The sequence below is a fragment of the Mustelus asterias genome, chromosome 9, assembly GCF_964213995.1.
Source record: "Mustelus asterias chromosome 9, sMusAst1.hap1.1, whole genome shotgun sequence".
NCBI classification, from domain to species: Eukaryota; Metazoa; Chordata; class Chondrichthyes; order Carcharhiniformes; family Triakidae; genus Mustelus; species Mustelus asterias.
This window is the reverse complement of record NC_135809.1, coordinates 36,527,943-36,551,536: the sequence shown is the minus strand read 5'-3', so window position 1 is coordinate 36,551,536 and position 23,594 is coordinate 36,527,943. Positions and strand designations below refer to the sequence as shown.

The 23,594-nt window shown below is 41.0% G+C and overlaps 1 protein-coding gene across 2 annotated transcripts in view; it reads right to left on the bottom strand.

Annotated features, from left to right (window-relative positions):
* Nucleotides 1-4,506: 4,506 nt before the first annotated feature.
* The window catches only part of dennd11 (DENN domain containing 11), a 40,492-nt gene continuing 21,404 nt past the window's right edge, over nucleotides 4,507-23,594 (bottom strand). The window contains exons 3-9 of one of the 2 annotated variants that reach the window (XM_078219968.1): nucleotides 13,862-14,020; nucleotides 11,878-12,037; nucleotides 9,685-9,823; nucleotides 8,893-9,021; nucleotides 7,873-8,023; nucleotides 7,532-7,600; nucleotides 4,507-6,390 (exon numbers count right to left, since the gene is read on the bottom strand). In XM_078219968.1, the coding sequence (XP_078076094.1) occupies nucleotides 6,195-6,390; nucleotides 7,532-7,600; nucleotides 7,873-8,023; nucleotides 8,893-9,021; nucleotides 9,685-9,823; nucleotides 11,878-12,037; nucleotides 13,862-14,020 (1,003 nt within the window). In that variant the 3' untranslated portion in view covers nucleotides 4,507-6,194. The remainder of the gene's footprint in view (nucleotides 6,391-7,531; nucleotides 7,601-7,872; nucleotides 8,024-8,892; nucleotides 9,022-9,684; nucleotides 9,824-11,877; nucleotides 12,038-13,861; nucleotides 14,021-23,594) is intronic. The other variant, XM_078219969.1, reaches the window with a different exon arrangement.

The window sequence follows — 23,594 nt, the reverse complement described above, 5'->3', positions numbered from 1 at the left end:
ACAAAAGTCCTGCAAAGAGAGCATATAACACGATCAAATTCAGGGCCTTGTATCCAAGTACCATAACAGACTATTGGTAGGGGCAGTATAAATTTCTCCCTGACCCTCCTTTTTACCAAGTTTCATCTGTACTTTGATTAAAGTCAACATGAACTAATACTGCTGCACCTTAATGGGTAACCAACATTTCAAAAACTGTAAGCAGGTTATGGCCATTAATATTTTTTGTTGTGGAGCTGTCAAGAGTGTATCAAAAAAAGTGAAGGCAGTGAAATAAGATCATTCCGGTATCTTCCTAATACGTTCAAAACTAAAAACAAATTACCAATATCCCCGTTGACATAGTTAGATGGATCAAATGTCTGCCATTACAAACCCAATCAATATCCTAAAACAAAGTCACTTACCCTCCTGCCTCCACAGAAGCTTCTACAGTGAAGGAGGAACAGCAATTACGAGGTGCCAGCACAGAACAGAACACATTCTGAATGCTAGTGGGTTTTATCCAAGTGTATTTGTGGTGGATATAAACGCACTTTACAAAAAGTCACAAAACTATTTACTGGATTCCGCTTTCTGGATCTAAAGCATCCTATTGAACCATTTTTTAATGTCACGTGGTAATAAAGGCAAAAAAAATTTAAGAATGAGATATTACGGATGTTGATGGTATATAGCGTAACTTTCCATGTTTGGAAATAATTGGTTGCAATATCACTTTATAGAATCTCTACAATGAAAAAGGAGGCCATTCGGCCCATCAGGTTTATACCCACTCTCTGAAAGAGCATCTTTCCCAGGCCCACCCCCTGCCCTATCGCTGTAGCTCCATGCATTTATCCCCCCAACACACATATCCTTGGACATTAAGGGACAATTTAGCACGGCCAATCCACCTAAACTGCACATCTTTGGACCATGGGAAGACGTGCAAACTCCACACAGTCACCCAAGGCTGGAATCGAACCCGGGTCCCTGGTGCTATGGGGCAACAGTGCTAATCACTATGCCACTGTTTTAGTTGAAATGTTTTTGAAAGCTGAAGTTTCGAAGACTGAGTCAGCACTTCTGTGGATTCACTAGGGCTGAACACATTAATTCAAGTAAAATGTATCATACCAGCATAATTGAGTGGAAAAGCACTTCTAAATACTGTCAAAGTAGACATTTTACATCTACAGACTAACCAAAGGAAACAGTTTATAGCATAAAACAAAAACCTGTTGTAACAAAAGGCAAAGTTATGGTAGCTTAAAATGAAAGCAGAATGAACACAAATGCTATGGTCAGATTGTGAAGTCATGTTTTTGCCATCCACCTCATTCCCATGCAACATTGTTGAATATTTTTAAACTTACAGGTGAAAGAGACTAGGAACACAATACAAAACAAAAACTACAATGTCTGGTTACATGCCTCATACTCTGACATACAGTGTTGGTTTGAATGTTGTGCATTTGTTCCAGTGCAGGCTATAAATTCTATGATTGGAATAATTTAGTCTAATCATACTCTCACCCCTGCTTCCATCAGTTAGACCATTCACTGTTCATTTTAAAGCAAGTTAGTTATTGCGGCTTAACTGAACCCTTTAAACATTAAATAATGAGTTGAAAGCAAAGGAATGTAAGCAAATGCTTTACTGCCGGGAAATGCTACTGATGTTAGTAGCATTGGGTGACATAGCCAGCTATCAAAGCTGTTTTAAAAGCAAACTCAAATACAGGCAAAACCCAATAAGAACATGCTTTTGCTCAAACAGATTACCGTATAGATGATTTGTGTCATAAGTGTAGGCGTCACCAATAGTAACAATAAAAACGCAGATGAGTAGATACAGCTCTGGTATGCGCAAAGCTCAACTATAATTCATAGCAGCCCTACAGTGCAGAAGAGACCATTTGACCCATCAAGTTTGCACCGACTGTCTGGGAGAGTATACGACAGGTTCTTTCCCCCACCATATCCATGTAATCCCATGCATTTACCCTGGCTAATCCCATCTAACCTACACATTTTAGGACACTAAGGGGCATTTAGCATGGCCAATCCACCTAACCTACACATCTTTAGACTGTGGGAGGAAGCCGGAGCACCCGGAGGAAAGCCATGCAATATTTATTTAACAACGTGGCTAAGGAAAAATCTACTCTACCTTGACTGGGAGGCATAGGTAGGAAACGTATCCAGTGTCCATTCTGGGCCAGCAGGCACGTGTGTGCACACACATACAGGGTAACTGGACTTCCTGTAAATACACACACACACACACACACACACACACACAGCAACAGGTTGACTATGAATGTAACTAAATAAAAATGATCACTTTGGTTAGCTACACAATAGGCCCCAACTGCATGGTAGGCAAAGCACAACACAAGTAAATTCAATGTACTATCCACATCAAACCAGCATTAAAAGTACCCCATATCACCCATTACTGTTCCAGACAGGAATGTTTTGAGTGCAACTCACCATTAGAACAGCTTTGTATGGAATGGACCGTTAACCTATTGGGCATTGATTCTCACAGCTTCAAAAATAGAACATATTCTTGGTCACACAACACCCGAAGCAAATCTTCACTTTTTAAACACTTGAAATTATTGGATAATACCATTTCTAGAATCTAAATTTGAAACAAAAAAAAGTCTTGCCTTCAAAAGAGATTCATGAGAAATTGCACTAGACACTCCATACTACAGCTTCTGTGGTAAAATATTAACACTTCATATAAAATTCTAGACTTAAAATTTAGAACCTCAGCAACGTGTGGCAGTGCAACGTATGTTGACTGAAGCGTCAAAAATTGCAAATATCCCCAGTAAACTAACAAAAAGGGCCAATTCCGAGAAAATCGGGTACAGAAACTGGCAATATTTTAGGTATGACCTTCACAAGTTATCCAAATGTCCTTGCGAGTTCTCCTGCACTTAAGAGCTCTAATCATGAGTTTGATATTGATTGGCTAATTGACTCAAAGTCAATAATCCCTCGCATCTTCGCTAATGGACATTTACTGAGTAGACATTTTCCATGTTCTAATGCGCAACATTAAAATCAGTGACATTCATTATCTCAGTTACTTCATTTGTTTAGATCGCTTAATTCTCTTACATTAGTCACCTGATCATATTTTCTTTGTGCCACTAGGAAATTTAATTGCTACAATACCCTCTTCCATGCATTGCAGATGTCAACTAATAAGGCTCATGGAATTAATGGTGATTACCCTCTTCCAGAACATTTTTAATTTGTCAATAATTCCTTTTGCTGCTAATTTTCCATAAATCTACTTAACTTGCCATGAATTCCATCAACCCTTATTAATCTTTCATTTAAAAACAAAGTCAAAATTATACCTATTACCTAATTCCTGGCCAATTAATCAAGCACACCCTCAGAGACACAGGTGGGTTAGTGGTATTGTCACTGGACTAGCAATGCTCTCAGGACTCTGGATCGAATTCCGCCATTTGATGGTTTCAATCAATTGGAATTAAGTCTAACGATGATCATGAACCCTTTGTTGATTGTCGTAAAAACCCATCTGGTTCACTCATGTCCTTTTGGGAAAGAAATCTGCTGTCCATACCTGGTCTGATCTACATGTGACTCCAGATCCACAGCAGTGTGGTTGACTGTTAAATGCCCCTCTGCATTGGCCCAGCAAGCCACTGAGTTCAAGATCAATTAGGGATGGGCAATAAATGCTGGCTTAGATAGCAATGCCCATATCGCATGAATTAATAAATAAATAACCTATTGCTTATTATGGTAGTGCATATAGAACAATACCACTAAAAAAATGCCAAGCTGCATTTTAAATATAGCAGCATCGACTATATACACAAGGATGTCTGGTTTCCACAAACCATTCATTAGGCTAAAGCTGGAGTTCTACACTCCTATTAAAATATTAGAACTCTGGCAAGGTATAGCAAAGATTCTCTAAAATTGCATGAGTAAATGAGATTATATATAAGCATGCTCGAAAAATTGGGACATTTTCAATGGAATGAAAAAGTGAAAATACCCACTTTTTGGATTAGAGATGTTTTCAAAATGCCAAAAAGGTTTTGAAAGAATAAATAGTGAAAGAGCAATCTGTTCCGACAGGCTGGCACATTGGTATTAAGGGGGCTTAAACTCAAGGTCAACACTCGAGTGGCAAAAATAAATCTCCAATCTCAAGAAATAACTATTTGTGATGTAGTTTTCTATGTTATAGATCATGCACTATCATTTGAAGAGAAGTGAATTAAGAATTTACAAGTGATGATAAAGTAGATACTTAATTGAAATTGAATAGCCTTTCAGCTGTAATTTTGATTATAATGGTGTTTTCAAAAGGATGAGGTTACCAATGTTACCAGGAAGTAGTCCTTATTTAACCTCCATATAAAATATAAATGTTACCCAATAGAAGGCAACCACTCTAATTGCTTCTGTGCTGCTTGTCCCATGTCCTTGCCTTTTCAAATATTTATCCATTTCCCTTTTGATTCTAAGTTAAAACTCTGCATTACAAAGTGTCTCGAAACTTTCTTCCATTCTTTTGATTATCTTTTGTGTCTTCTAGCTACAAATTCACCAAGCAGCAGAAATAATTTTCCCCCAATTTACTATGTCAAAATCCCTCAATTTATGACAATTTGAGCACATCTATTATACTTCTAGATAAGTAACTTTAATTTGTATTTCTAGTTTTTGAAAATTACCAGCATGTTAATGAGACTAGTCTATAATAACTTGATTTATTATTGCATTTCACAAATTTTTCTTTGTACTTCCTTATTCTACAGTTGTCACCTTCGATTGATCAATCATTTCCTCCTCTTACCCTTTAATTCCTACTAAAACAACGTGAAGAGAGATAAAATACTTAGCATCTCCACCATTTCTACATACCTCTATTTATTTTAACACTAGGTGATGTCCTTCCAGCTATTCTAACATCCTTTATCATTTTCTTTTGTTACCCAACAGTCTTCCTTCAAAACTTTCCTTATCCTTTGTTTTGTACCATATCTTTCCATGTACCAATTAGATTTTCTCCTGCTGCTTTAAGTTTAATCTTAAATTTTCTACTCATCAAGTGAATATTAAAAAGCGGCATAAATACTGCAAAGAACTCTAAACCAAGGTCAAAAGGGCAGCTTGGGGCAGACCACTACTTATCTTGGAACCATCAGATAAGATGTTAATGCTTGATAAAAAGAATGCAACCTATCTCCTCCATCTGTCTTGCAGGTAGCATTAAGAGGAATATTTTTCTAATTTATACAGCAAAATAGTCAAACCTGTAAATCAATTGCTGAATTTGGGTTTAATGGAGAGTTTGCTGATGTTTCTGTCACCAGAGAGTGCTATTCTGGATTAGCAATTTTTTTTTATTCCTTACATCAGAAATACTGAAGCTCCAATCAAATTGCTAATAACACATTGGAATGGGATATGGAGTAGGTGGTGAAACTTGTTCTCAATGTGGAACATCACATAGGCATCAGCAACAGGTCAAGTATTAGAAGCTGTGCAGCGGGACAATTTTTCATTTGTTGGTACAATTTCAATATGGCAGGTCAAGAAAAAATATCCAAAGAGAAATTTATCAATAAAATTTGAAGAAGGAGGTGCCATTGCCAAATAAACATTAAGTGGGGCTTTTTAGAGAGGGACTCATGAAATCAAACTGAAGACTCTCTAAAAGTAGAATCCAGTCTTTGCTGAAAAATACACACAAAGTTCTCTACAGTTCACAGTGGTGTAGTATGGAGTCTCTGATGTACAAGAAATGTATTCACATTAATGCATACGTGCATGTGTATGTACTAATTCACAGCTACTAGTTATACAACACATTCACAAATGGCAAAAATAACCTTATCAGAAGGCAAAAATCAAAAACACAAATTTTAAAAATCCTTCAAATTAGTGTTTCTTCCAGTGAAACTGTCCTATTTCTCCCATTGGGTTAATTCTCCAAAATCCTTAAATATACAGATAACTGAAGAGGCAGGAAAACAAGTGACCCTTGAACTGACCTGGGCACAACTCAAGAAATTGTGGCATGCCGTGGTACAAGTGCACTTGGTTTCTATTCATTTATTTTAAACCCTATGCATCCATTCATTTTTCTTGTCTTGGTTCTGCCCAGTTCATATAACCGTTCACTAGTCGCAGTCCTTGGATCATGGGCAACAGGGATTATCAATAACCAACATCACATCAATCCCATAAACTTCAAGCAAGTCCATTAGGAAGATACGATCCCCTTGGGGATCGAGTCCCATACTCCTTACATGGTCAGCTGTCAGCGTTTTATCTTGGCACGCTGAAACTTCCAACAACATCTGGAAAATACGATTGTTCTGTTCCATGAAAAACCTGCAAGAAAAATAAATGATATTTGACATCAGTCAACTTACTGGTCAAAGTGCTTCAAGAACACAAAGCAGCAGTAAATTCTTAAGGGAATGCATTTTACAGAAAAATATGGCTTACAACTGAATTTGTTGCGAGAGACTTGCTCTGATTAGAGCCTTTGCAAGGTCTGGATGAGAACCATTAAAGACACAGACTAGACTAAGCAAATCTCTACATTAGCAACTAGAAAAGCAGGAATGAATTACAGACAGAGAGTCAGAAAAACTATCAATCCCTGGAAGGCCACAGACTTCTTCCTCATCCCTCTAAGATTTGTGCATTTTTATTTTACCTTCCGACCTTACACAGCAATTGTCAGTGTATCAGCTACTCCGTTGTTTGGTAATTATACTGCAAGTCAATTGTATTGCTAAAGGCAGGTGATAAGCTCTGCCTCACTTATAGTTGGAAACATTAATTAGTTCAACCCAAAAGAATACAAATGGACACAGTTTCTGTCCCTGGTGGACACCGCAGGGACTGGTGTGTTTTATTGATTGCTTTGATCACGTTTTGTTTTGATGTTTTAAGTCTCTTGCAATTCTGTTCATTTTGATACAATTTTCCTTTAAGGGGCTGCCTTTTATTTTGTCCCTTACTTTGTTAATTTAGTTTATTTGGTTAACCCAAAAGAGTATAAATGGGCACACTGGACAGTGGGTGTGGAAGGAACTGGAAGAGTCTGTCATTGTTGAGCTGTTTTAAGAATAAATCTGCCTAGTTTTGGACTTATTCTTTCACCACATACTACAATTGGAATTAACAGCAATAACTTCTGAATTTGAACATAAATAGCAAATCCTGATCTAACATATTATTCCAAATTGAGTATATCAGTAGAAATTCCCTTCAATCTTTTGTCTAATTTTTCATAAGTCATCACACTTCTGGCATCTAATTTCACATAGTATCAAGTGATAATTTTTTTCCCCTTAAGCCAACTTCAATTAATAATTGAAATGGACTGAGACTGGACATCATATAAAATTGCCCAATGTGCCATGTTAGAACTTATTTGTGATTGAGTTAGGACTTTTCTTACACACTCAGGTCTTACACTTCCTTTTTCCCTCTTCCCAAGTGTGCATTGTTGGCTACTTACATAATGAACAGGTCTTCTTCACTGGAGCTGCAGTCTCCCCCCACCTCCTGAGAATAAAGTAGCATTTGCCTGTTGGGAATAATTACATCATATGAAATAAATGAAATTGAATACACAATTCCGCCTGCCAAATTAGAGCAATAAAAGTATCTTTGGGGTAAAGACATGCCATTGCCCGACTGAATTATAAAACCATGTGAAGTAACAAACTGAGCAATACCAATCAGGAGTGTGCATGTCCCAACTGCAGTAGGAGGAGGTACTACAATTACCCAATGCATCCCAAAATTTGAGAAAAATGTGGAACAGGGAGGAAAGACTGAAAAGGGGATTTTGCTTACCTCTGGTCATTCAGCTTGCGATACTTGTCCTTATCTGCACTATTTATCTTAAGTAGCTGCTGCAGGTGTTCACGGTCTGTTTTTACATTTTGATTATCGACATAGACATCATACAAATCTTTCTTTTCCTCAAATATCTTTTCAGTTGTGCCTTAAAACATGAATTGCAGTTTGTAAGTCACTGCTCAAAATCAGGCTAAAAACCCAACTTGCATTTAAAGATAAAAATGATCCGGGTTATTATAAGGGGTTGGAGTTTAAAAATAGGGAGGTTTTATTGCAATTGTACAGGGTATTGGTGAGGTCTCACCTGGAATACTGCGTACAGTTTTAATCCCCTTACCTAAAAAATATAGTAACGTTGGAGGCAGTCCAAAAAGGGGATTCACCAGGCTAATTCCTGGGATGAGGGGGTTGTCCTATCAAGAGAGACTAAATAACCTGGGTCTGTATCCTTAGCGTTTAGAAGAATAAGGGGTGACCTTATTCAAACATACAAGATCCTGAGGGGGCTTGACAGGGTAGACGGGAAGATGTTTTCACTCGTGGGAGAGTCTCGAACAAGGAGACATAGTTACAAGATAAAGGGCCGGTCATTTAAAAATGAAGTGTTTAGAAATTTCTTCTCGGGGGTGCTAACCTCTGGAATTCTCTGCTCGAAAGGGTGATGGAGGCAGGATCATTAAAAGTATTTAAAGTGGAGGTGGATAAATATTTGATAGATTGAGCAATAGAGGGCTATGGGGAAATGGCATAGAAAAGGAGCTAAGGCCAGCATAGATCAGCCATGATCGTATTGAATGGCAAAGAAGGCTTGAAGGTCATGGCGGCCTACTCCTGCTTCTATTTCTTGTGCCAAACTGTAAAAAGATCTTACAGACATGTACTGACATTCTGAAATCAAATAGAATAAAGTGGGTGTTGTAATGAACAATCTGCCAGAAGGTTGCCATCTATTAGGTCTTCAAAGGTGGGTACAGATGTGTTAGGAGTCAATGTTAGAATATTTTATATACTTACAGGCCACATAAGACACCTCCGTTTCCAGGGTTTCAATGTCTGCTACGCTAATATAAAAGTAAGGCTTGGATTCAGGAACTCCTCCAATCCCAGGCAGTGAAACATTCGCCAGACAGCAACAGCAATAAACTGGAATAGAAGGGGGTGGGGGAAGAAACAAGACACAGAATGAGAAAATTCAATCTGGTGTTCAACTGGAATGGGAAATGGGTGGTGCATGAAGGGTGGCACCAAAACACTGGGTCAGTCATTTGGATAACAAAAGGGTCGTTGGGCAGCCACCAGGAATGTGAAGACCCAACAGCCAGAAAAGGAACATTGGAGTTAATTTCAATATCTGCATATTTGTTGGGCTGGTATGAGAACACACCATCGGACAAATGTCCAACCATTCACGTGAGACTACAACTCAAATTTAGCCACTGTGCTACCAAGAACAAGGAATAGCTATTGTTGGCTCCCTGCAACATTGCATATCTTGAAATATATCGAGCAAAAATAAAATTTATCACTCACCTTGGTTGTGGTTATGTACAGTGCTAGCAGTGCTTAAACATGTCACTCATGTTTTCCAGGTTTCTGCTAGGCAGTTTCAGCAGAAACCTTGCAATAAAAAAGTGACTCATGTCAATAACTTGAATTATTGTTGTTGACTATGGGTGACTATGGGGCTGTTACAAGTTACTATCACAAGTGGTAGAATAGTCTGTGCTTCATCTGCTCCTCGCTTAGCAATACAGGGAATATAAAATGTGAGCTAAGTTAAAAAATGAATTCATTCAGAGCACACACCTCTATAGCAGACCACTCCAACCGGAGGGGGTGAGAAAATCAAAATCCGCTTCCTTAAAAGTGCAAACTTCCAAAGAACCATTATCTGTTCCCCGAAAAACTTGATGAACTGTGACATGCATCCTGCAGGGTGAGTGATCTGTTTCCAAGATAAGAATTTCAGCAATAGTTCAATAATATAATTTGCTAATTAAAGCTTCTGGCAGCAAATTCTTAAACTATGACAAATTCAAACTGTCTGACATATCAGCATGCATGTTTTAAATAGGAATTTGGGCTTACACGTCAAGATCTGGTTTACTGCAAATATTCTCCATGGATGAGTTGATCTTGGACATACAACAGTGTGCCTGGGAAAGTAGACAAATTATATGGACGGCATTAGCTATGAGGAGAGGTTGGAGATACTTGGTTTCTCCTCACTGGAATGACAGATGTTGAGGGGCGACCTGATGGAAGTCTAAGAGATTATGAGGGGCATGGACAGAGTGGATAGTCACAAGCTTTTTCCCCCAGAGTGGAAGAGTCAATTACTAGGGGGCATAAGCTTAAGGTGCGAGGGGCAAGTTTTAAAGAAGTTGCACGAGGCAAATATTTACAGAGAGGGTGGTGGATGCCTGGAACGCGCTGCCGGGGGAGGTAGTGGATGCTGATACGATAGTGACTTTTAAGAGGCGCCTTGACAAATACATGAATAGGATGGGAATAGAGGGGATATGGTGCCTGGAAGGGTCGGGGGTTTTAGTTCAGGTGGGCAGCATGGTCGGTGCAGGCTTGGAAGGCAGCAGGTCCTGTTCCTGTGCTGTAATTTTCTTTGTTTTGTACAATCGAATATGGGGCAAAGCAAGTGAAATGAGCTCATCGCAGGCAGAACCAATGCTACGTAAAAAGGTTGAATAATCCAGGACTCTACCGCGTTAACTGAAAGCAGAGGCAATTTCATTCATACTGACTATCCATTTATATCTGAACTCTGTCCATTCTGAAAAACAGACATCATGCAACATCAAAGCAATAGTGCTTGCGCTTCATAATTGATGGAATTCAAATGTGGAGGGAAGCAAAATGGAAAGTAATATTTGTTGGGAAATTTGCAAATATAACCTCCTCTAAATGTAGCTTCTCATGTTACTGTTCCTTCAGGCTTAATGGCTGGAATTTCCTCTCCAGCCTCTTTTAAGGCTCTCCTTAAAACTCATCTCTTCCACCAAACTTACTTACTAAGGTCACTCCACTTACTTTTTTTGGATTTGCCTTGGCACATTTTTCTATATTAATGGTGCTATACCAACACAGGTTGTCATTTATAATGAACATTTTGTTTTCACAAAGTGTTCCACATATGGAGAAATATGCAGAAATGAATTCTGCTCCCATAGAAATTGTATAGCATGTTGCAGTGCTGTACATACAAAATTAAACATCTTTAGAATGCATTTTTTAAGATGTGGACATGTGAAGTTGCAACTTATGCACTACTTTTGCCAACCAGTGCAAAGGTCTGAGTTATTATATTCTGCTCAAGTCCCTCATTCAAAATGTTCTTCCTTCAAACATGTAATTAGAAAAAGCAAATCTCCAATTATACACTATAAATTGAAGTTTCTAAAATAGGAACTTAATACAAAAGTTACATGCGGATGGAATTGTGCTAAAAAAAAAGGGAGTTAATTTGACAAAGAACTCAAATTTCAAATGATTACAAATCTAATCTTGGGCCAAATTAGTACAGTTCAGAATTTGGCATAGCACATGACACTTCATACACACAAATACTACCTCAACATTTAGGGTGTGTACAACCAATTGGACAGCACGGTGGCACAGTGGATGGCACTGCTGTCTCACAGCTCCAGGGACCTGGGTTCAATTCCCAACTTGGGTCACTGTCTGTGTGGAGTTTGCACATTCTCCCCGTGTCTACATGGGTTTCCTCCAGTGCTCCAGTTTCTTCCCAGTCCAAAGATGCGCGGGTTAGGTGCATTGGCCATGCGAAATTGCCCATTAGTGTCCTGGGTTAGAGGGATTAGTGAAATAAATATGTGGGGATAGGGCCTAAGTGGGATTGTTATTGGTGCAGCCTCGATGGGCCGAATGGTCTCCTTCTGCACTGTAGGAATTATTTGATTCTCTTCAAACAAATATATTGCCTTTCCTATACCAAACATTTCAAACAACTGTGTTCTTTGTTACCTTCATCTCTGGATACATGTACTTGTTAACAGTTGGCAACCAGTGAAGGGGCTGAAGAGATGTAGGAATTCCTTTGTTAATCCCGGAAGGTAAAACACCTTTCTTGTCTTCATAAAAGGCTTCTAATTGTGCATAATGTCCAGGGATTTCAAGCTGATGTCTGTAAAAATATACAATATATTCTGAGCTATTCAGGGATTCTGTTATTTCAAAATCTAACCTCAATTAATTTGCTGAGTGGCGGGGAACTTAAAACTTTGTATATTCCAACAATGAAAACTGATACACAGTACACTTCCACCTAACCCGGACATCCCATATTTGTTAGAATTTTATCAGGGTGAGAGAAGTTTTATAACATTCCTTTCTTAGATGCAGCTTTTAGAAGCTTCTCGTTACCACCTGCCTGGCAATATCCAAGTAATTCCACCAGAATTATCACAGCAAAAAGGACGAATCATTTCGCCTCTTGATAAAATCAGGTGGAGATATGAACAACATATAATTGTGAAATTGTGGTTTAGTTTTGTTCCGTTCCCTAACTGTCCTGAGTCATACCACAAGATGCAAAGTTCTGCTAATTTGTTAAGATTCACCATCGATAGTAACGATTCAATGCAGCAAAAGAGAAATGGAGAGGGTAGAAGAGAATGCCATCAGGACCCTTTATTTGTTCTGGCTGCAGAGTCACTAATACTGAAGTATGGGTTGATCAGTGATAAGATCCTACATAGTTATTTATTAAAGATATTTTTCTTCTTTCTAATTCAGAATACATAGAAATAAAGAATACAAAAATACAGACAGACAGACAAATCTCAGTTACTTGGATGTCTGATACTAAGCAAATTCAGTTTGAAAGCCCTGGTGGCATTACAGTGCCAAAAGAAACAGATGACAATCCAGTTCAGGAAGGGTTAATAAACAGTATGTAAAAAAACAATGTTAGATTACACAAACTAACGACAGTGGTTCCCTTAATTCAATAAAATCTAAAGATTGCATGATACGAACACTGAGGAAGGTCCCAGGTTTGATCTCTGTTCTATTAAAAGTTAGCTTTAGTTTGAGAGCACAGGGGGAACTAAAGCTCCAAATATTTTTCTGTAAGCACCGCTAGGAAGAGTCCACATGAATCTCAGGCAAGAGCAGGATTAAATGCGATGTCCTCAAAGTGAGCTTCAGCATGCTATTCAATGATGGTTCAATCACACAAGGCATGGCAAGTTGTTGGAAGGGTGCCTACATCTACAAGATTATACCGAAAGACGGATTTGAAATCTAATCAGAAATTGATGCATTTACACAACTGAGATGTTAACATCTAAAAACAGAAAAGACAAGCTAATGTTCTAGGTTTATATACTTCATCAGACCTGAAAACTGCAAGAAGTGCAATGGTGAACAAAAGAAAAAAAGTGCGGGGGGAGGGGGGGGGGGGGGGGGGAGAAAAAGAAATCAAGATTGAGAATCAGGTTAAAGGGCCAACAAACAGATTTCCGGAATTCTTGTTTAGAAGTGGGTGAAACAATACATTAAAATAAGAGTAGTTAATCATTGGTGAAAAGGTACAGGAAAGATAAACAAAACTCTCCCAAAATATAAGCGACTGTCTCAATACCAAGTCAGCATATTCAGAGGAATAAAAGGGAAAGATAAACCTAAGAGGGAAATCCACGAATTGTCACTGTGAAAGGGCCCATCAAAATTGCACGTCAGCTGAGAATTGTTGCAAGTTTCCTCGTGAAGCAAATCTATTAATATCTGTTAGGATTTTCCATTATATTAGAAAGCACATTCAACCTTCAGCACAGTCCCCGAGGCTGATTAGAAACAGAACGAGTGGATCTTTCTAATGTGATAAACACTTTGTTTAATAAGATAACTGCTTAAAGTGCAGACGTGGTTTGATGTACGAATGTTTACACCACTTTCATGAAATGATTCACCACATATTAAGGGCCACTAAGACAAGAGCCCTCACCTGACCTGATTCTCCAGAAAATGCATGTATCGGTACAGAAGCGTATACGATGGGGAGAGAATTCCAACAGACTTCATTCGAGCACCTCGTTCCAGTTCACTCTCCACAGGCATATTGGCAAAGCATGCCATGCCAAAGTAGTTACCTTTCCGAAAGTAGCTGAAAATAAAAAGGACAGCTATCTGATCAGGAACACATGTTAAATTAATAGCAGCAGCTTACCTGGAAGCAAACTTCTCAGTTAAGTTTTTTGAAATGCATTAGAAAAATATATAATGCACATAATGCTCAGATGAAACCTCCCCAATCTCAGGGCTTACCTGATAGACCATTAGCATCTATGTGACAAAGCCAAAAACAGACAAAGATCCACACTCAACATTTTGAAGCTAAAAGCACAAGGTAGAAGGGCACTAAAGAAAACCTTTTTGACAAGCTGAAACCCTGTGAATACATGTAGATTTGGTGCCTCTGGGTGATTGAAGCATGAGGCACAAGTTCAATGTTTTCAAGAAAATCGATGAACATTTTTCCCCTCAATCATAGAATGGTTACAGTACAGAAGGCGGCCATTCAGCTCCATGAGTCTGTGCCAAATCTCTGCAAGACCAATTTAGTTAGTCACACTAGCCCACCTTTCCTTACAACCCTGAAAATTTATTTTATACTTAGTTCCCCATTTATGCACCTATCAACAAACCAAACTAGCAAGAATAACAGCAAAATGGACTATATTTAAATGGTAAAAAATTGCAGCATGCTGCTGTGCAGAGGGACCTGGGTGTCCTTGTGCAGGAATCTCAAGGAGTTGGTTTACAGATGCAGCAGGTAATTAAGAAGGCGAATGGAATTTTGTCCTTCATTGCTAGAGGGATGGAGTTTAAAAACAGCGAGATTATGTTGCAGCTGTACAAGGTGCTGGTGAGGCCACACCTGAAGTACTGTGTACAGTTTTGATCTCCTTACTTGAGAAAGGATATACTGGAACTTGAGGGGGTGCAGACGAGATTCAGTAGGCTCATTCCGGAGTTGAGAGGTTTGGCTTATGAGGAGAAACTGAGTAGACTGGGGCTATACTTATTGGAATTCAGAAGAATGAGGAGAGATCTTATAGAAACATATAAAATTATGAAGGGAATAGATAAGATAGAAACAGGGAAGTTGTCCCCACTGGCGGGTGAAACTAGAACTAGGGGATATAGGGGAAGCAGATTCATTGTTCCACTGGAGCAAGCTGAGAGGGAGTGATTGGAGGCAGCAGTGCTGGTGAGAGATTAATTGAATTGTTTATTTATTTAATTAGTCAGCTAAGTGTGTGTTTTTTTTTGGCCTTTACTTTTGCAGTAGAATTTTAAGTTTAAAGTGAAAACTGGAAGTGGGCTGCTAAGGAGTCTGGGAAGGGTTTTTTAAGCACGTGAAGTATAAAAGGTAGGCTGCAGTATACAGCGGGCAGCGTCGGGAGCGGGCAGTGGAGTGTGTGGGAAGCAGAGTGTGAGCTATAAGGGCTTTGGCTCACAGGGCTTCGGCGAAGGCGAGGAAGGTTGTTTGTTTTTCTTCTGTTACACCCCCTTTTTTGTTTTATCTCCCAAAAACTAAAAAGGACATGGCTGGTATGAGTGAGAGGCCAGTATACTGCATTCGGTGTGGGATGTGGGAGTTCCTGGAGACAACTTGCCTCCCGGAAGTCCATATCTGTGCCAGATGTGTGGAACTGCAACTCCTGAAGGATCGTGTAAGGGAGCTGGAGCGGAGGCTCGATGAACTCAGTTTAGTTAGGGAAAATGAGAGATTAATAGATAAAAGTTATAGTCAGGTAGTGACACCAGGGTCTCGGAAGGAAGACACGTGGGTCACAGTTAGGAGGGGTAATAGTCAGAAGGGTGATGTGCCAGAAAGTACCCCAGTGGCAGTCTCCCATAAAAGAAAGGGATGGGCAACAGATGGGAGAAGGGAAGGGAGTGAGCAGTCTGTGGAGGGATCCCCTGTGGTTGTCCCCTCCAAAATAGGTATATTGTTTTGGATTCTGTGGAGGGGAATGACCCTCCAGGGGTAAGCCACGAGGACCAGATCACCTCCACGGAGACAGGCTCAGGGGTCCGAAAGGGAAAGAAGGGGTTAAGGAGAGCGATAGTTGTGGGGGACGCAATGGTAAGAGGCACGGACAGGCGCTTCTGTGGGAGTGAACGAGAATCCAGGATGGTAGTCTGCCTCCCTGGTGCCGGGGTACTGGATGTCTCCGAGAGGGTAGGAAGCATATTTAAAAAGGAAGGTAGTCAAACGGATGTGATTGTACACATTGGTGAAAATGATGTAGGTAGGAAGAGCAGGGGGGTCATACGAGAGAAATTCAGGGAGTTGGGTGCTAGGCTAAAAAGTAAGACCTCCAGGGTAGCAATCTCTCGACTGCTCCCGGTGTCTAGTGCAAGTGAGGCTCGGAACAGGGAGATTCTACAGTTGAACGCGTGGCTAAAGGACTGGTGCAAGAGGGAGGGTTTTAAATTCATAGATAACTGGGAAATCTTCAAGTCAGGATGGCAACTGTACAGAAAGGATGGGTTACACCTCAACTGGAAGGGAGCAAATATCCTGGCTGGGAGTTTTGCTAGAGTGTTTCGGCAGGATTTAAACTAGTGTGGCAGGGGGGTGGGGAACAAAACAGTAGGTCAGTAAATACTGAGGCTGGGGTTGAGCTGGGGGCCAGGGCAAGGTTAGCTAAGAAGAGGAGCACTCTGGAGGAGGATGACCTGAGTGGGCCTGGAGGTCTGGAGTGCATCTGCTTCAATGCGAGGAGCGTAACGGGTAAAACAGACGAACTTAGGGCCTTAATGCTTATGCGGAATTTGGATGTGGTTGCGGTGACGGAAACTTGGTTAAAAGGACAGGACTGGCAGCTGAATATTCCGGGGTATAAGTGTTTTAGGCGAGACAGAGGAGGGGCTAAAAAAGGTGGGGGAGTAGCGATATTAGTTAAGGAGCATGTTACCGCGGTGCAGAGGGTAGACAACTTAGAGGGGTCATGTACTGAGTCGCTGTGGGTGGAACTCAGAAACAGGAAGGGTGCAGTCACTATGCTGGGGGTGTACTACAGACCACCCAACCGCCCACGGGAAGTGGAGGAAAGGATATGTCAGGAGATTCTGGATAGGTGCAGAAAAAATAGGGTTGTTGTAGTGGGGGACTTTAATTTCCCTGGCACAGACTGGAAAGTGCTTAGAGCTGGGGGTCCGGACGGGGAGGAATTTGTAAAATGCGTACTGGAAGGATCTTTGGAACAGTATGTAGATAGCCCGACTAGAGAGGGGGCTATACTGGACCTAGTTCTGGGAAATGAGCCCGGTCAGGTCGTCAAAGTTTCGGTAGGGGAACATGTGGCAAATAGTGACCACAACTCTGTTAACTTTAGGATAGTAATGGACAAGGATGAGTGCTGTCCTACGGGCAGGGTGCTAAATTGGGGGAAGGCTGACTATAGCCGGATTAGGCAGGAATTGGTGGATGTTGATTGGGAGAGGATGTTCGAGGGTAAGTCCGCGTCTGGCATGTGGGAGTCTTTTAAGGAACTATTGATAAGGCTGCAGGATAGGCATGTGCCTGTAAAAAGGAAAGATAGGAAAGGTAGGATTCGAGAGCCGTGGATAACCAGGGAAATTGAGGATCTGATTAAAATGAAAAGGGAGGCGTACGTTAAGTCCAGGCAACTGAAAACAGATGGAGCTCTGGAGGAATACAGAGAGAGTAGGAAAGAACTCAAACGGGGAGTTAGAAGGGCAAAAAGAGGTCACGAGATGTTCTTGGCAGGCAGGATTAAGGAGAATCCCAAGGCATTCTATTCATACGTTAGGAACAAAAGAGTTGTCAGGGAGAAAATTGGACCTCTCAGGGACAAAGGAGGGGAATTATGCTTAGAACCCAAGGGAATAGGGGAGATCCTAAATGAATACTTTGCATCGGTATTCACGAAGGAGAGGGGCGTGTTAACCGGGAGTGTCTCGGAGGGAGGTGTTGACCCGTTAGAGAAAATCTCCATTACAAGAGAGGAAGTGTTAGGTTTTTTAGGGAACATTAAAACTGACAAAGCCCCAGTGCCTGATGGCATCTATCCTCGACTGCTCAGGAAGACGAGAGATGAAATTGCTGGGCCTCTGACGGAAATCTTTGTCGCTTCTTTGGACACGGGTGAGGTCCCTGAGGATTGGAGGATAGCGAATGTGGTCCCGTTGTTTAAGAAGGGTAGCAGGGATAACCCAGGAAATTATAGGCCGGTGAGCTTGACGTCCGTGGTAGGGAAGTTGTTGGAGAGGATTCTTAGAGACAGGATGTATGTGCATTTAGAACGGAACAATCTCATTAGTGACAGACAGCATGGTTTTGTAAGAGGGAGGTCGTGCCTTACAAATTTGGTGGAGTTTTTTGAGGAAGTGACAAAAACGGTTGATGAAGGAAGGGCCGTGGATGTCGTCTATATGGATTTCAGTAAGGCATTTGACAAAGTCCCACATGGCAGGTTGGTTAAGAAGGTTAAGGCTCATGGGATACAAGGAGAAGTGGCTAGATGGGTGGAGAACTGGCTTGGCCATAGGAGACAGAGGGTAGTGGTCGAAAGGTCTTTTTCCGGCTGGAGGTCTGTGACCAGTGGTGTTCTGCAGGGCTCTGTACTGGGACCTCTGCTATTTGTGATATATATAAATGATTTGGAAGAAGGTGTAACTGGTGTAATCAGCAAGTTTGCGGATGACACGAAGATGGCTGGACTTGCGGATAGCGAAGAGCATTGTCGGGCAATACAGCAGGATATAGATAGGCTGGAAAATTGGGCGGAGAGGTGGCAGATGGAGTTTAATCCGGATAAATGCGAAGTGATGCATTTTGGAAGAAATAATGTAGGGAGGAGTTATACAATAAATGGCAGAGTCACCAGGAGTATAGAAACACAGAGGGACCTAGGTGTGCAAGTCCACAAATCCTTGAAGGTGGCAACACAGGTGGAGAAGGTGGTGAAGGCGGCATATGGTATGCTTGCCTTTATAGAACAACAAAGAACAAAGAACAGTACAGCACAGGAAACAGGCCCTTCGGCCCTCCAAGCCTGTGCCGCTCATTGGTCCAACTCGACCAATCCTTTGTATCCCTCCATTCCCAGGCTGCTCATGTGACTATCCAGGTAAGTCTTAAACGATGTCAGCGTGCCTGCCTCCACCACCCTACTTGGCAGCGCATTCCAGGCCCCCACCACCCTCTGTGTAAAAAACGTCCCTCTGATGTCTGAGTTATACTTCGCCCCTCTCAGCTTGAGCCCGTGACCCCTCGCGATAGGACGGGGTATAGAGTATAAAAGCTGGAGTCTGATGATGCAGCTGTATAGAACGCTGGTTAGGCCACATTTGGAGTACTGCGTCCAGTTCTGGTCGCCGCACTACCAGAAGGACGTGGAGGCGTTAGAGAGAGTGCAGAGAAGGTTTACCAGGATGTTGCCTGGTATGGAGGGTCTTAGCTATGAGTAGAGATTGGGTAGACTGGGGTTGTTCTCCCTGGAAAGACGGAGAATGAGGGGAGATCTAATAGAGGTGTACAAGATTATGAAGGGTATAGATAGGGTGAACAGTGGGAAGCTTTTTCCCAGGTCGGAGGTGACGATCACGAGGGGTCACGGGCTCAAGGTGAGAGGGGCGAAGTATAACTCAGATATCAGAGGGACGTTTTTTACACAGAGGGTGGTGGGGGCCTGGAATGCGCTGCCAAGTAGGGTGGTGGAGGCAGGCACGCTGACATCGTTTAAGACTTACCTGGATAGTCACATGAGCAGCCTGGGAATGGAGGGATACAAACGATTGGTCTAGTTGGACCAAGGAGCGGCACAGGCTTGGAGGGCCGAAGGGCCTGTTTCCTGTGCTGTACTGTTCTTTGTTCTTAGGACTGAGTTGAGGAGGAACTTCTTCACACAAAGGGTTGTGAATCTGTGGAATTCCCTGCCCAGTGAAGCAGTTGAGGCTACCTCATTGAATGTTTTTAAGGCAAAGATAGATAAATTTTTGAAGAGTAAAGGAATTAAGGGTTATGGTGTGCGGACGGGCAAGTGGAACTGAGTCCACAAAAAGATCAGCCATGATCTTGTTGAATGGCGGAGCAGGCTCGAGGGGCCACATGGCCTACTCCTGCTCCTAGTTCTTATGTTCTAAGAGTGACCGAGAAGAAAAATTTCTGGAGTGCATCAGGGAGTGCTTTTTAGAGCAGTACATTGTGGAATCTACCCAGAACTGGCTATTTTGGATTTGGTTTTATTTATGAAGAAGGATTAATAACGGATCTTGTAGTTAAAATCTCCTAGGGGGTAGTAATCACAATATGATAGAAGTCAGATAAAGTTTGAGGGTGAACACCATAGGTCCATAACCAGTGTCTTCAACATAAAGAAGGGTAAATATAATGGTATGAGGGAGAAGTTGTCCAAGGTGAACTGGGTAAACAAGCTAAGATACAAGTCAGTAGATGAGCAGTAGCAGATATTCAAACAGCTATTCCAAAATGCTCAACAGGAGTTTATCCCAATCAAAAAGAGGTATTTCACAAGAAAGAGACAAAATCCATGATTAACAAAGGAGGTCAAGGATAATGTTAAATTGAAAAGCAGGATATACAAAGTAGCAAGGGAGAGTGGTAGACCAGAGAACTGGGAAGTTTTTAGGATCCAGCAGCAAAAGACTAAAAAGTTCATTAGAAGGGAGATGATGAATTTTGAGAAAAAAACTTGCATGCAGCACAAAAACACTGTAAAACAGTGAGAGTTTCTATGGATACATAAATAGGAAGTGGGCAAATGCGGGACTTGACTGAATGAGGCGGGTGAATTGATATCAAACAAAGAAATGGCGGCTATGCTAAATACATTTTTTGCATCAGTGTTCACTGTGGAAGACATTGCAAATATCACTAAGATAACAGATGGGCTGATTTCAAATCACATGGAAGAACTTAGAAAAATCCCAGTAACAAGTGATAGAGCATGAGAGAAACTAAAGATGGACAAGTTCCCAGGACCCAATGAACTGCACGTTAGGGTATTAATGGAAGTGGCTGCAGAGATTGTGAGCCCATTTGTTGAAATTTTTCATAACTCGCTAATTCCAAAAGATTGAAAAATAGCCAATGTTACGCCCTTATTCAAAAAGGGAGAAAGGCGAAAGGCAGCGAATTGTAGGCCAGTTAGTTTAACATATAATATTAGCAAGTCGCTGGAATCAATAATCAATGAGGAAATAAATAATCATTTAGGAAAGCTGTATATAATCAAACCTAGTCAACATGGTTTATGAAAGGTAAATCACGTTTGACAAATTTGCTCGAATTCTTTGAGTTGCAATGGGGAGAGTAGATAGAGAGGAACCTGTAGATGTGGAGTATTTAGATTTCCAAAAGGCATTTGACAAGGTGCCACATAAGAGGCTGGTGCATGAAGTAAAAACCCCAAGGAATTGGAGGTGGTGTGTTGACATGGATTGAAAACTAGCTGGCACGTAAGAAACAGAGTTGGAATAAATGAGTCCTTTCCAGGATGGAAAGATGTAACTAGCGGAGTACCGTAGGGATCAGTTTTTGGCTGCAATTGCCCACATTAATGACCTGGAAAAAGGAATAGAATGTAAGGTATCCAAATTTTCTGATGATACCAAGGTAGGTGGAAGGGCATGTTGTGATGAGGATATTGTGATTCTGCAACGGGATACAGATAGATTGGGTGACTGGGTGAAAAGTTGACAAATGGAGTTTAATATGGGGAAGTCTGAGGTCATGTCCTTTGGTAGGAGGAATCAAAAGACAGATTATTTGAATGGAGAGAGACTGCAGGTAAGTGAAGTAAAGAGGGACCTGAGTGTTCTAGTGCATGAATCACAAAAAGCTAACAGACAGGTCCAACAAGTAGAACATAGAACATTACAGCACAGAACAGGCCCTTCGGCCCACGATGTTGTGCCGACCTTCATCTGAAACCAAGATCAAGCTATCCCACTCCCTACCATCCTGGTGTGCATAGAACATAAAAAGCATAGTAAAAAGCAAATGGCATTTTGGCCTTTATTGAAAAGGGGTTCGAGTTTAAAAATAGAGGTTTTGTTGCAATTGTACAGGGTGTTGGTGAGGCCTCATCTCACTTGGAATACTATGTAGAATTTTGCTTCCCTTACCTAAAAAAGGATATAGTAACACTGGAACAGTCCAAAGGAGATTCACCAAGCTAATTCCTGGGATGAGAGGATTATCCTATCGAGAGAGAGTAAATAGTCTGGGTCGGTATTCCTTGAAGTTTGGAAGAGTAAGGGATGACCTTATTCAAACATACAAGATCCTGAGGGGGCTTGACAGGGTAGATGGAGAGAGTCTCAAACAAAGGGACACAGCTACAAGATAAAGGTGCATAGAAATCTCTTCTCATAGAAGGTGGTGAATCTTTGGAATTCTCTGCCCCAAAAGGTGGTGGAGGCTGGATCATTAGAAATATTTAAAGTGGAGGTAGATAAATATTTGATAGATGGAGGAATAGAGGGCTATGGGGAAATGGCACAGAAAAGGAATTGAGGCTGGTACCGATCAGCCATGATCATATTGAATGGCGGGACAGACGTGAAGGGCCTGGTGGCCTATTCCTGCTTGCCTATTCCTGCTTCTATTTCTTGTGTTCTTGTGTATCCAATTCCCCATTGAAAGCCACAATTGAATCTACCTCCATCATCCTTTCAGGCAGTGCATTCCAGATCCTAATCACTCGCTGTGTACAAAAGATGTTTTCTCATGTTAACTTTGGGTTTTTTTTGCCAATCACCTTAAATCCGTGTCCTCTGGTTCTCATACCTCCAGCAATGGGAACAGATATCCTTATCGACTCTGTCTAGACCTCTCATGATTTCGAACACCTCTATTAAATCTGCTCTTGTTCATTCTCTTTTCTAACCAGAAAAATCCTAGTTACTCCAGTCTAACCTTGTAACTGAAGTGCTTAACCCCAGAACCAGTCTTGGAAATCTTTCCTGTACCCTCGCGACAACATTCAAATCCTTTCTATAATGTGGCACTCAGAATGATATGCAATACTCCAGTTGAGGTCAAACTAGTGTTTTATGAAGGATCATCATAAACCCCTAACTCTTATACTCTATGTGCCTATTTATAAAGCTCATGATCACATATGTCTTTTTAACCACTCTCTGAACTTCCACTACCACCTTCAGTGATTTGTACACCCCTTCAGAATTGTATCCTTTATTTTATATAGCTTCTCCTGGTTTTTTTTCCGACCAAAATGTATCACATTGCCTGTCCATTCTGTCAGTCTCTCCACACCCTCTTAAATTCTAGCACAATTTTCCTCACAGTTAATGCTTCCAAGTTTTGTGACATGTGCATATTTAGAAATTTTGCCATTTGGTGATTAATATTTATCAAGAAATGCTGTGGCCCTAGTATTGACTTCTTGTGAACTCCACTGCATACCTTCTCATCCAACTTGCATCCATGCCATCACTACTCCTTTTATTCCAGGAACCTCAACTTTGCTAACCTGTTAAATAGCACATTAAACATCTATTGCAAGTTCATACACACAATCACATTAACTTCGCCAACCTTATCAAAAAATGTAATCAAGTTAATTAAACATGATTTGCCTTTAGCAAATCCACACTGGCTTTGTCAATGCACCCTTGTCCAAATGACTGTTAATTTTGTGCCAGGTTATCTTTTC